At 33.5% G+C, this 14,641-nt stretch overlaps 1 protein-coding gene across 1 annotated transcript in view; it reads right to left on the bottom strand.

Annotated features, from left to right (window-relative positions):
- Nucleotides 1-14,414, bottom strand: part of LOC134841873 (uncharacterized) — a 36,168-nt gene extending 21,754 nt beyond the window's left edge. The window contains exons 1-2 of the mRNA XM_063857916.1: nucleotides 12,693-14,414; nucleotides 5,167-5,323 (exon numbers count right to left, since the gene is read on the bottom strand). Of these exons, the coding sequence (XP_063713986.1) occupies nucleotides 5,167-5,323; nucleotides 12,693-12,717 (182 nt within the window). The 5' untranslated portion in view covers nucleotides 12,718-14,414. The remainder of the gene's footprint in view (nucleotides 1-5,166; nucleotides 5,324-12,692) is intronic.
- Nucleotides 14,415-14,641: the final 227 nt, after the last annotated feature.

The following is a 14,641-nucleotide window of genomic DNA, read 5'->3' on the forward strand; positions in this document are numbered from 1 at the left end:
TGCTGTCTTCTACTTTGCTCCTCACTCTGCAGCAGTTCTCTTGTGTGGTCTCCTTTTCTTGGTGAGGCTGATAGTCAGGCTCGGGGTCTTCGGTCTTCGGTCTTCGCTCACTATGTGAGCGGGGCTGCTCGCCTCTTGGTAGGTCCATCAATAATGACAGAGTATAGGTTGTTCGAGTCAGACCCGGTTCCAACGTATCTCTGCCTCCTAGAATGCTAGCACCGCTTTCGCAATGTGTCGCTTAGACTAGGGTATTATTGGGACCAACCAACTTCTAGATCTGCGGCCGTGACACCCTCTCCTGCCCGAGAGCCGGCACCAACACAGATATCTTGTCTTCTTGGAGGGACAAAAGCCAATCAGGACTGCGACCAATCCAAGCCAGAACCCAGGTCGGGCTGCGCCCCTGAAAAGGTTTGCGAATGCCGGTTTGGGACTTGGTTTAAATAGCACCTTTATTTAGGCTTTATTGGTCGACTGATGACTCTTGAAAAAGAGTGCGTTCCTGGGACAATTGTGTGCACAGTGAAGTGAAGGCAGTGGAGAGAAGGCTCTTCGTCTTGGGTGGCATCAGTTGTGTCAGCATGATCTTAGCCAAGAGGCCGAGAAGCGATTTTGACAACCTTTTGACGACCTTTTTTTTAGGTCGACCAGATTAATTTTCCGAGCTCTCCTAAAACACTATAAAGACGCTCGCTATTCTGGCCAAATTTTCTGCTCCGCACGCATGTTTTAAAAAAAAAAAAAAACAGATCAAAAAAGCCGTTTTTGTGCACTTTTTGGAAAGTTTTGACAAAAAAATTGCGTTTTTTGGCGCGCGCTCCCCCTCAAAGTTAGAAGTTATTGGCGCCAAATTCACATAAATCATTTTCATTGGAGTAGAATTTTTTTGGATTAAATAAAATTTTTTGTCTCAATCCCCCTCCTCAAAAGAAAATTATTCAGAGGAGAATAATAAGTTAACCTCAATGAAACTTTTTTTGGCGTTCAAAATTAAATTATCAATTGAAACCTCAGTTCACTAGAAAAAAAGTAATTTCATTAATTTTGTCATGAATTTCCAAGTACTCTAGGAGAATTTAATTTCTTTTTTAGGACAATTTATGTACAACACTCAAGCTAGCACGATAATTTAGTAAATTCCAGTCAGTAAACACCCAGTCAATTTAAAAATCAAAAAGGTGTTTGCATTATAATTAAGTACTTTTGTTTACACTTCGAAAAAATGACGGAGTATTTGAGGTTGGGTTGTTTTTTTCTCCAGGCAAAACATGAATTTTCAGATTGCCATTTTGACAAAAATGACAATTGAAAACATTTGGATGCCCTGAACTCAACATTTAAAAAAACCATTCCACCTGAGATCAATTTTAAGAAAATGAAGGATTTAAGTTGACAATTAACCCCATTTTTCGTCAACTTGGAGCGTGTGCAGCGAAGTAAATCAACTGACCCAAACTGAATAAAGGCAGCTTTTTTTATTCCAATCAATTTGTTACAAGAACAGAAAGTATCACTTTTTACTTGACAATGCGAGAGGCAAAAAAACAGTGAGCAGAAAAAAAGCATCAAATGAAACAAAACATGATAAAAACATGTTCAGGTTAAAAAAGAACAGAGTGGTCAACTCAAATTTTAAATATTTTTTTGAGATACAAAGTGGGGAAATTGCGGACACTTCCGGCAAAAAAAAACGACAAAACAACAGCTTGAGTAGTTCACACTCCAGAATTAAATAGATTTCCTAACTAGCGTTTTATCTTGAAAAATTACGGGGATTTGAAGAAAAATTAATTTGACCAATTTGAAATAATTAACGCGCTTCTCAATTTATCAGTTTTAAATTAACGCACTGTTCCCGACTCAGAAGTCTTCCTAATTGGACTGCGGCAAGTTAGTTGGTTCATTTAACAAGCAACTAAACACATTAAAGGGCAGAGGAAACATTCAAGGTTTCGCCTTGATACGAGCAGTAGTAATTTTTTTTAAATTTAATTGCGTTTTTTTCTCCGCCATCACTTGTTTCTCTGATAAATGAATTCTGTTCGTGTTGAAAATAGGATGACAAAAGATGCAAATCTGAAGGTAGAAATGTGCTTATAAATTGTTTAATTTTGGTTGAGATACGTTTTATATATGAATTCTTGTTCCAAATTTTGAAATAAGTGATGGAATATATATTTTGTGCTCGGAATAATTTTTTTCTCCGGACATTCTTTGACTTATTAAATAACAACTTTTGACCGGATTTTTAAAAATCATTCAAAAGTATTATTGCCCTGAGCTCAAACTTAAAAAGATATTTCACTTTGATCTGTTTTCGTAAAGTTTTTGGAAAGTTCAGCGATTACCAATTGGGACAATTAATGCGCGATATATTTTATGGTTTTAACACGTAACCAGAGATTTAATCCGTCTTTGAAATCATTTCAAATTGAATTGAGGCATGCCATTTGATGTATTCTATATTTCGCTAAATGCTAAATAAATCACTTTACACTTAACATAACATGTGGAGCGATGATTTCAAAAAAAGTAAATTTTTTTCATGTTTTTCAGAAAATTTTATCATTTTTTGAAAAATTAGGACAACTCCGTAAAGTTTTTGGAAAGTTCAGCGATTACCAATTGGGACAATTAATGCGCGATAAATTTTATGGTTTTAACACGTAACCAGAGATTTAATCCGTCTTTGAAATCATTTCAAATTGAATTGAGGCATGTCATTTGATGTATTCTATATTTCGCTAAATGCTAAATAACTCACTTTACACTTAACATAACATGTGGAGCGATGATTTCAAAAAAAAGTAAATTTTTTTCATGTTTTTCAGAAAATTTTATCATTTTTTTGAAAAATTAGGACAACTCCATCAAACTTAAAAGATAGTCGGAAATTTCACGGACTTTTTCTGATATGAGCAGTCTTGTTGTTTAAAATGATAAATTCTTGTGCTCAAAGAAACTGTAAATGGAAACAAGTAAATGGCACTGACTGAAAACCTGACGCAATAAAGGCTCTTTTTAAACCTCATACTGGAGAAAAATTGTTCAAAATAGAAATACATTTTTTGTGTATCTGCACAAAAACTTTAACAAATGCATTCATTTCTCATTTTTTTGCTCAATCGATAGCCAAACTTACTGATTGTGCATTTTTTCCAGAATTTTAATCGCAATTGGTTTCTTTTGAAAGATAATTTTCTGACGTAATTCTTGTTTGTAACTTCTTCAAGATAATGATTTCTCCTCTAAAATAGTTTTCGATAAGCATCATAAAATCATTTGTTTGGTTATTCAACGTCATAATGAATTGAATTATGGCATGATGAACAAACTGACAGCTATGAACAAACTTATTTTTAATACTTGACATTGTAACATCATGTGTTTAGCCATAATAACACGTAAAACAACCAACAAATTGATATTTTGAAAAAAAGAGAGTGGAAAAGAGCAATTTATTTTTGATGCAAAACCGAAATACGAATTACTAAGCTCGTTCGGGAGAAAAACTTGCGCCGAAAATACTCTATGAAAGAAGTTGCCCCGCGGGTAAATAAATCAGTGTTCCATCAATTTTTGGTCTTTTTCGGTTATTTAGTTGCTCTTTTTTTCATACTTTTTTTCACTCTGTTCAAACGAACTTTTAGAGTTATTTGTTTTTTTTTAATCAGTTTCAAATAAATTGTCCTGTCATACCAGCACTGACAAACTTGAAATCGAAATCAGTTAAAATCGATTTTCATACAGATTAATATACTGTATAGAAATCGGTTTACGGTAGCTCATTTAGATACGTAAATCGATTTAGAATGGATAGAATGGATTTTTACTGTAGAAAAAAATAAATTTTATTGCATAAAAAATGGACTTAAATGCATTCTCGCAAGATGGTGAAAATCATCAAATTGTCAACAAAACTGATTTAACTTAAGCATTCTAGCTGTTTTTTCTGAGCTTGAGCAAATTTTTTTACTGAAGAAAGTCTCCATCAGAACTGCAGATAGCAAGAGTCACTCGAGGAGAGTTTTTTACCACTAATTATTGCGTTTATGGGATTCCCTTTAAACTGTGCTAACTAAGAGTTGCCGCAGTAATGAGAAGTAAGACTAAGGCAAAATGTTTTCAAATTTCATTTTCACTATCAACATTCTGGGCTAAATTTTGGTAAGCAAGTAACAAATAATTAAAAAAACTCAAATAGAAATTTATTTTTTGATGCAGAAAATTTGTTATCATCATATTATCACAAATTTGACTTTTGTTATCATCATAGTTTATTTTCAGGTCAAACATCAAAATTAAAAGTCGATTAAAAAGCAAACGTTAAATTTTATTTCCACTCTTTCTCTCTTTTTTGATAGTCTAGAAAATCTGATTATTATCTGTATATAGTCTGTATAAAATGATTATAGAAAAAAAGTCGTAAAAGTTTTATTTCAATCGATTTAAATAGATTTTTTTGTTTCTAAATACGAAAATGAAACACAAAGAGTTGACAAAAAAGATTTAAATCGACTTAGAATGGGTTGAAGTTGATTTTTAAGCTACATTTTTGTATCAAATTCAAATCAATTTTTTTTGCCTTCGCTTACATTATCTGTTTAAATCGATTGCATTCCATTTCTTGTCAGTTCAGGCAATCTTGTGTTCAAAGAAAACTATTATGAAAGTTTCTGGTTTTACTGAAGAACTATGTACTGTAATCATCTAATTAAAGAATATTATTAATGAAACTATAATAATAAAATGATGCCCCAAATTAAGTCACGCAAACTTTTCTCCCTTCCATTTCCAGAACATCTATGAAAGCAATTTAGTGAGCAATGAAAACTGCAACAATTTTCATGCGTCTCAATAGAATTTTAGTTTAGCTTTGAAGTATTTTTTCTAGTCATAATGATCAAATTAAACTCAAATAAATCACAAGGCTACTATATATTAGAATTTTAGAAAAAAATCATGTTATCTCGAAAAACTTAATATAGCGCTGATATACATCTAAGTATTAGTTGGACAAACAAATGGTGGTTTTGCGCTAGAATAAAGGGTGGTTTTGCCCTAGGGTACGTCAAATGTGGCATGATTGAGATGCGAGGGTTGGATTGGAGAGATCCGAATAAGCGTTACAATTAGTGAAGTTTGAATACCCTTGGTACATACTTGGCGAAGGTCATGATCATGGCTTCATTTCCCCTCCTATTCATGGCCTTCCACGTCTTTTGTAGGGTGAATCTCTCCCCGTGGGTGAGGGGTATGCGGGAGTCTATAGGCTGCAGGGCAATCGGAACCTCCGATACAGAAGGTGGGGGAGGCTCCTCTGAAACGAATTTTACGTTCCTTAGTTAGTATAAAGTTGGAATAAATCTAAACTATGGAAACGAGCTCAAAAAAGTACATTTGACTGGAGAGTTGGTGACATATTACGCATTATAACTACCATCGCGATTAGCAAGCGTTAGCAAATCAGAAAAAAAGAGACTTTTTTCAGGTTAACAACTTGATTTGAAATATCATTTGAATGATTGGGCACCTCGTGATGTTATGTTCAAATGCCTTAAAGTTTAATTAAATCTAAAAGACCACTGAACTGCTGGACTTTTTTCCACTCTTGCCCCACATTTCAAACTTTCAGTTTTTCAGTTGTCTTACGTGTTTTTATGTCTGAATGCGTGATTTTAGGATGAAAGATGTGAAGAATAAATTTGTTCACAATAGTTAGTGTCTTCATCATGCAAATTTTCATTACATTTCGACAACGTATTGAGTTTGTTTTTCAAAACTGAAAATCGAATGCACGGGGAAAGTTGAGAAAAAACCGTTTGTTATTAAAACGCTTTACAATTTATATCAAAACTCTTGATCAGGGGCCGATCTAGGATTTTCTTGAAGAAGGAGGGGCCTCTAAAAAAGTTTGAAAATTTTGTCGACCTTTTTTTTTAGGTAGACCAAATTGATTTTCTGAGCTCGCCCAAATCATAATGAATAAATAAATACCCCATTTTGACTAAATTTTCTGCGCCGCAGGCAAAATTTTGAACAAACAGGCCAATAATAGCGTTTTTAGGCACTTTTGGGAAAACTTCGACCAAAAAACCGCGTTTTTTTCGGCGCGCGCTCCCCCTCTCAAATTTTCAGGCTCCGTCAGACAAAAAAGGATATCTCAAAATAGTACAAAGTGGGACCATTTGGGTCGGCAGGGGGTCGATTCCTGAGGGGAGGAAGCGTCCGCCCGCCATATCCCCCGCTGGTACTCTTGATACTGAAGATTTTCTTGGAAAAGTTCAATTTTCGTTCTTATACATCTGCTTAGTTTTTGTCAGCTTAGTTTGCACAGCATAAACTTTATTCAAGTTCAAGTTACTTTTACTAAATTACGAAAGAGTTTCGATTTATTCCTGTAATTTTTAATTTTAAAAGATCCGATTTTCCATAAATTCTTGTTCAACTTTTTTTTTGCTTCAAAAGTTTATTCTTCTTGTATCTTAACTATTTTCAACCGATGTTGTCAAATGAGTAAATTACATTTTTGGAAGGTAGTTTTTAAAACAAAATTCAGGCAGATGATGAAAAAAAGATATTCCACTATTTTGTGTTCACCTTGAAGTGGAAAGGATCTAGCAACCGGAAGTATGACCTGGGGTGTTTTTTTTTCCACGAAAAATCCGGCGCTAAAATAAAAAAATTCATGAGAGAAAATGACGCATCCTTGTACAAGCTTTTCAGACGTGAATTGGAATCCGTAATCCAATCAGATACTCATTGTCGAGAAAAACCAGTCTGTACGCGTATTATTTAGAATAATTTCACATGTTGCCCTACAAAAAAAAATTATTCCTTTTGTTACGCTGAGGTGCTCAATTTTTTTTTTATGCAGGACTGAGGTGCTCAGCTCATGAGATGACCGGAACAGTCAAACGATGTTTGGTTTTCGACTCAAATTGAAACGGTCGAACGAAGGCTCCGGTCAAATCAAATTGAAATCATGGGTCAAACAGGGTCGAATCATGACTCGAACAGCGTCTAATCAAGGGTCGAACAAAATCAAACCATGGGTCAAACAAAATCGAGGCATAAATAGACAAGCTTAGATCAACCTGGTTACACCAGCTTACTCCATTTTTTTTGGTTTCGCTTGATTTCAAAAATCATTTGAAACATTTCTAAAAACAAAATCTCAAAATTTAAATTATCTTTTCACTTTTTGGAACATTCGAACAAGAGTTATAGAGAAATTTAGAAAAAACAATTCAAACTCAGGAAAAACTTTTGTGGTAGATGAAAAATAGTTCATCATTTAAGTTAAGAACGTGAAAAAATGTGCATATCTTGCGGTGGGAGAAACCTAAAATGGTCGAAATGATTGAAAACTCAAAAAATTTCTAAATCGGATCTGTCACTTTCAATTGAAAGCATAATTTATAAACAATATAGTCCAGCAAAATAGATCGATGTCCCGTAAATCAAGTTAAACTGAACAAAATTGAAAAAACTCCTGTAAGTAGAACGACGTCTAGGAAAAAAGAACGAAATCGATCAACGTTTCTTTTCAATGACCGGCAAAGCCCAACAAAGTCGAAAGCTGGCATTCACTGACCAAAAAGTGGCAACCGGAAACGTAATTTCGGTCTAATCGTTATTCCAGCACTGCGCCACCCCAATAAACACCTGACCGAAAATTCGTACCAGGCAAAAATTTTTTACAGTAAAATAGGTGCAAAAACTGAATCACGAGCCTTTCGTGTCGAACGTAAGCGCAGCGGAGCGTAATGGAACAATCGATTGCAACTTGCTAATGCCTTGCTACGAATTGTCGCTGGTTACAATTTTTCGCCTATTTGTTTTTAGTTTTCGCCAAAAGTGAAAAATCACCTGTTACAATTTCCAGCTTACAATCAAATTCTACTACTAATTTCATCTTTATTCAGGCTTATTGTTCCGACTTTCCAAGAAATGCGGAATTTTTATGCTTGGGGTGGTTGTATTTCATTTAGACATTTTTGCCTATCTAAATAATATTTTTTAACAAACATATTTTTTACACCAATGAAGATGTCCACTCTCTGAGTTTAACTGTAAAAAGATGTTTTGCCTCCGATCATGATTTTGTAAATCTCTGGGGGTCTAAAAATTGTCAGTTTGGTCATGCGTTGAACTAATTTATAAGCGCTGTGAAGACTTCAAATAGGATGCAGAAAATCTAATGCGATTTATTTATGCGCAGCAAATTACCCCGCATAAGGAAATTGTTCCAAAATAAATTGAGGCAAACTAATTTTGGTCGCAATAAAAAATTGGACTTATGATATTGTCCAAAACGTATGTTTTAAAAAAAAAAAACATTTACCAACAACAGTTTGATACCAGTTAAGGGGTATTTGGAACAATCAAGACCTAAAAGTGTCAGAAAAGTATAAAAAATACATTCTCAAGAAACTTACGAGAAATAATTCCAAAACTCTGATTGTTTCCGTTTTTCAGTATTTTTCTTGACACAATTTAGAACGATCTATATTTAAAGCAGCACATTCAAATTGCACAACCAGCTTTCAAATGTCATAGGTACAAATAATTAATCTGGGATCAGAATTTTGAGTAATCATTTATGTCACTTTTTCAGATAAATTAACAAACTTTTTTCTAACTCGAAAATAGATTTGAGCACTGTTGCGAAAAGTTATGAAGTCATTAACTCGTCATCTGTTTTCAGCGCCGATAAGAAACACTTTGGCAAACATTGTGGGGTTTTCGAGCAAACGAGTAGTGTGAGATCGTGTTAAAGTACCTGACTGTTGAAAGAGCCAAGGGTATCGAGCATTGAATTATCAAGTCTCAAAAGATGTCACAAATAGTCGAATTTTCAATCAAGCTTTCAATTTTTTTATAAACTTCCCTTCAAAAATTAGGTTTCATTATTTTGAAATATCAGCTTTCAAAACATGTCACAAATGGTCGCATTTTCAATCAAACGTTCAAGTTTTCTAAACCTTTTCTTCGAAAATCATTGATTTTTATCTTGGGAAAAAACTTGCGCACATGGTGCTTTTCTATGTGATGAGACGCACCTTAAGCAAAACTTGTATCAAAGTTGTTTCCGTATTGCTTTGGTTTCCGAGAATATATTTCAAAAAATTCTCGGAGTTTCCAGAAAAATTATTCGAAATTTTTTTTGTTTTTATCAGGCAGTATCAACAATGGCTGAAATTTAATCCTTAATTCGAAAAAACTCTTTTATTGCTATTGCAACAGTATTCGAAGAGTTCAAAAATAGGTTTGAGCCAAAACATATCTTTTTGAACAAATTTGCCATTTTGAATAACGCTATTTAAATATTGTTCAAAATATTGCTCAATTTTTTTAAATGACTTATGTAAAGGTCTATGGTCTATTGGTTCAAAAGTGGGGTCATTTTATGTCACACATTTTTGAAAATTTATTAAATAGCGTTTTAAATAAACTTTATGTCACTTTTTTGCTATGAATTTTGTCCAAGATTATTTGTATTCAGAATTGGTTGTTCACATATGTTAGGAATTCGATTGAGACTTCTTTCGGGTATGAACAAACTTTGTTTGGGACTTCTTTTGACTATGTTCCGACTTCGGCTGGTATTTAACCCCGGCCTAAGATATCAGCACCGCTATCCTAAATACTCGACTTCGAACCGGCAAATTCTTCTTCAAAACTACCCGTAATTTTCCGACAAAAAGTTGATTGTTAAAATGTCTATGGTTTTGCTCTGTTTTAAGGCTAGGTTTCTTTTATTGCGCTTGCGGGGGCAGATCTAGGGTTTCTCAAGGGGGATTTTCCAAACAATTTTGAATTTTTTAGTCGACCAATTTGATTCTCTGAGCTCTCCCAAATGCTTATAAAGACTTTTTTGACCAATCTTTCTGCTCCGCGGGCAAATTTTTCAGCTAAAGTCACACTAAGAACAGAAAAAGTATTTTAATAAGCTTTCATAAGTTACCTGAAATTAATTTGCATGCTCACCCCATCAAAAAGAACAATGAACATTCTTAAATAATTCTTATTGTTTTTGCAAAACCGTTTTGATGTTACAGTAATTCAATTTTTTTCAACTGTTGGAAAAACTGAAATTGCATGCATACTCCACTAAAAACAAAAAAAATGCTTATAAGAAAAAGGGTTTTTGTTTTTCATACATGTTTGTGTTCAAACGTATCTATGCTTTGATGAGAAAATTGTTAAGGAAATGAACTTAAAAAATTAATTGCTTTATCTAATTTTAAACCCTATTGTTTTCCTTTTCACGGAAGGAAATTACAATCAATTTTTTGAACGAAAAGCTGCATGAAAAATAAAAATTATTGCTAAATATACATGAAACTAAATGACTCTATGATACAGATATACACGATTTGTTGAGAACTTGAAACACATCTAAGCAATCTTACGAATAAACCAACCAATGATTTCAGATTCAAAGGCAATAAAATCAAACAAGACTGCTCGTATCAGGGCGAAGCCCTGAATGTTCCGACTACCTTTTAAGGTTTACGGAGCAGTAGTAACATTTAAAAATTAAAAATGTAATAAAACAAAAAGAAAAAAAATTCTAAAATTTAAAATTTTATAATGAAAATCATCCCCCCACACGCCATATGAAGTACAAAAGGATAGATTTCACTCCTTGTAACAAACCATTTATGGCAAATAAGCTTCTTTCAACCAATTTGGAACGATTTATAAGACGGATTAAATCTCCGCTAATGCGTTAATAGCGCGAAATAAATCGCGCTTTAATTGTCCCAAACTGGCCAAAATGGCAATGCTTAAACCCCCGTAACCCCCGTAAAATTTCGTCAAAAATGGCTAGTTAAAAAGTCGAAATTTGTCTGAAGAAAAAAAAACCCACCCCGAGCACAAATATTCCGTTACTTTCGTATCGAAAGTCGGAACAATGAAATTCAAAACACGTATTAATGAAACAAACTTCTATTACTGAATACAACCTTGTTATCTTGAATAAAACACTGCTTAAAGAACTAGCAAAAATTAGTTTCTCTGTTCAGCAAGTCGCGAAGAAAAATCAAAACTCAAAATAGTTTTGAATTGGAAAATAAACATAGCTAAAAGTAAAGCAAAAACTTGTTAATTTTAAAAGCCCAATTCGAAGTAGTCTTGACGAAATTTTACCAAAATTTTTCAATTTTGAGATGAAAGGCGCGAAATTAAACAAAAAAATGAAATAGACTTGAAAAAAAAATTGTGAAAGTGCTAAGAAGCAAAAAAAATTACTGATTTAGCAAAAAACTTGTATTAACGGCAACCGAATCAAAATCAAACGGATCGCAAGAACCTTGTTGAAATTTTGCCACGAGAGACAAAAAATACATTAAAAGAATAAATTCGTCAACATCGTGAAGAAAATCAAAATCAAAAACATTGACAATCATTACATACTAAGCAATATGTCACCGAAAACGCTAAATAAAAACAATTACCTGGCGCCCAAGTTATTTAAAACAGTAAGAACGGAATTTAATTCCAAAAAAAGATAATTGTGTTCAATTAAGGCGTTTTCTATGAAGTAACTAATAAAAAATACAATGAACGCATTAAATTTTCACAATAAATCTCACAGCTTCGACGGACTCTCAACAATATCAGCTGGCAGAAAAAAACTAAGTTCAAAATAGTTTTGACAAAATCTAACCAAATTATGAAATGAATGGCACAAAATAAAAGAAAAATACTGGAAAAAGCCAATTAGTCTGATGCAATACCCATGCCTATCGCAAGGGTAAACATGAAATAGGTTTGAAAAAAAAATGTGAAAGTGCTAAGAAGCAGAAATCATACAAGCTTTTACAGATTTAGCCAAAAACTTCTATAAACGGCAAAAAAATCAAAACCAAGGTGATGGTAAGAAACTTTCGGACAATTCGCCACGAGAGACAAAAAATACCAAAAAACAATTAATTTCGTCGACATCGTGAAGTAAACCAAGAAAAAAATTAATGATAATCAACATATACCGAGCAATATTACCTAAAACGCTAAGTGAAATCAAAACGGTGATCAAATCTTGCGTTCCCTTTGAAGTAAAGTAGCAAATGAAGAATACGATGCAATCATTAAACTTTGTCATAAAGTTTCAGATATTATAGGGATTCTCAAAATTTTCAGTATGCAGAAAAAAATGCAATCTTGACTATTGCAATATTTTGACAAAGAAACTTCTCCAGAGTGTTTAAAGCTTAAAAAAGCATGCAGAAAGAAAAACATTAAAATTATCTATAAAGTTTTTGAACAATATCGCGTCTACCAATGTTTGAAAAAGTTTCCCAAAAAAGTTGATATGAAGGATTGTAAACTTTATCCAAAATTCGTTTTCTTTTTTTTTTTACGGTAAATCTACCGTAACCAAAAGGCCTCACAAAGCAACAGTCTATTGCTCTGCAAGTAACACAAAATGCTCACATCATGATAGTTTTAGACTGAAAATTTAAAACTAAGACGCAAAATAAAAAATCTTTACAAAAAACTGAACTTCAAATAACTATCGATTTTGTTCTAAATTTCTTGCTGGTTTTTTAAAAAGCAACTGTGATAGAAAATTGCAGAACTAGAGGTTATCCTAGCTGAATTAACATATAAAAAGAGTAAAAGTCGATTTCAGTCACAACAGTTTGTTAAAAAATCAATTTGATAGGTCTTCTAACCCTTCTTCTTCTTTTTAAATGGCATCTCCTTTCTTGGTTGAATCCAGAGACGATTTTAATTTTTGCCAGACGCTTGTTTGGTGTCAAAATAACGGGTAAATGATGATTTAAAACAGTTTGTCAGCTATCGATTTGTTTGAATTTTACATAATGAAGACTGTTAACAAGTTAAAGCTAGATGAAATGGATGAACAAACATAGGAGCAAATTTGTTATTTAAAAAAAAATCGGACTCTAAGTTTCCCTTTCAAACTCTTCTGTTATAACTTCCTTGCAGGGGAATAACTCTAATTTACAGGTAATATAGAGGAAGAGAGTTCAACTATTGAAATTGCAATAACAGTCGAAATTGAGTAAGTTTCAGTCAAAACCATTGCTGCAGTTTGCGGTCGATACATGGAAGGAAAACGCGCTTTTATGAAACACAATAACATCAAGTATGAATGATATATTATATTTAAAAACAACGCTTCCTGAATAAGGAGCTTTTTGCTGATTTTGTGACGTTTAAATTTATTTTTTTTCGAAAACAAAAGAATTTGTAGGAATTTTTCGTTTGATTTTGGGTGTGTTTATAGGGGCTCGTAAGAACGAATGATAATGGAATTTTGGTAATTGAAAAGCGATAGATTCAGATTCTCAGCAATATGCAAAATGGTTTTTAGTATGCATAGGGGCGGGGGAAATCAGTGGTGATTTGCTTATGGGTTTTAATCCATTTCGAGCGTGAAAAGCGGAGACAAAACCACTTGACTGTTCAAAGATAAAGATGCTTAAATTGCTTTCCAATTCAGAAAAATGGAAGCTTTTGAAGAATAATGGCTTTAGTGTGGTGATTCAAAGAGACATTACCAAACTGCTCGAAGTGAGGGGACTGAAAATGGCGCAACGTAATTGAATAATGGTGATTAAAAGCTGGTTGCGGGCAAATTGACAGCCAAACTTAAGAGGAATGCGGCTGAATAACTGTTATAGCACTAGAAAACTTGGTAATTATCACAATCTCCTTATAAGGCGATTTGACAAGAAACAACAATTGCTCGATATAAACAGAATCGTCATAAATTTAAAAAAGTCACCTTTTTATAGTGAATCGAAAATTTGTATAGCATTGGTTTTTAATGGCATTCAAAGGTGGTGTTGAAATTTGAAGTTTTGTTTTGACTTATTTTAGGAGTTTCGTAAAAAAAAATTGAAATTCAATCAACATCTACATCTCAAATAGATTGATTTGCGCTGAAAATTGTATGACGCTTCTGTAAAGACAGGAATGTAATCGCAGGGCTTCAATAGGCAGGGGAGTTGATTGGAAACAGCGGTTGGCTGAAGTTATACCATCAAGCGATGGTACTATTCTACTATAGTAATAGTAGCAGCAGTTTCAAAGGTAGGCCAAAAATACATGATTGCCTATCTATACATGGTTTGTATTTGGAGGTTAAAAAGAAATACTGTACTATATACTAACGAAGCTAAATGCAGTAGCTCAGGTTTTTTCAGCCATGGCTTGTGTCGCGTTTATTCAATTATATATTTTGGTCCATCAATGAATGGCAAACTCCACGTGAAAACACGAATGATCAGATATGGATTTGAAATTACTTCAGCTTCGATTATTTCATTTCAGCAGAAAAGACTCTTGCCTCCTATAAAAAGCTCTGCCGTTATATACACAGAAGCAGAGTAGTGTTTAAGTGTTTTATGTCTCAGTGCTCTCGCTTTTACCACCCTCGGGAAAAAAGAGGGAAATATATATTTTTTAACAAGGGGAGAATGGCGATGAAAATATACTTGCCACTTGTGTACCAATACAAACATATGTATATTTCAACCAAAAATGCAACATCAAAATATCGCGGCGTTGTGGGAAAGAAAGCTCAGTTCAGGCCATTTAGCCGAAAGCTTTTAGAGAAGAAAAATAGCAATGCAATGAAACCATCCAGCGATAT

Source organism: Symsagittifera roscoffensis, chromosome 3 (genome assembly GCF_963678635.1).
Source record: "Symsagittifera roscoffensis chromosome 3, txSymRosc1.1, whole genome shotgun sequence".
NCBI classification, from domain to species: domain Eukaryota; kingdom Metazoa; phylum Xenacoelomorpha; order Acoela; family Convolutidae; genus Symsagittifera; species Symsagittifera roscoffensis.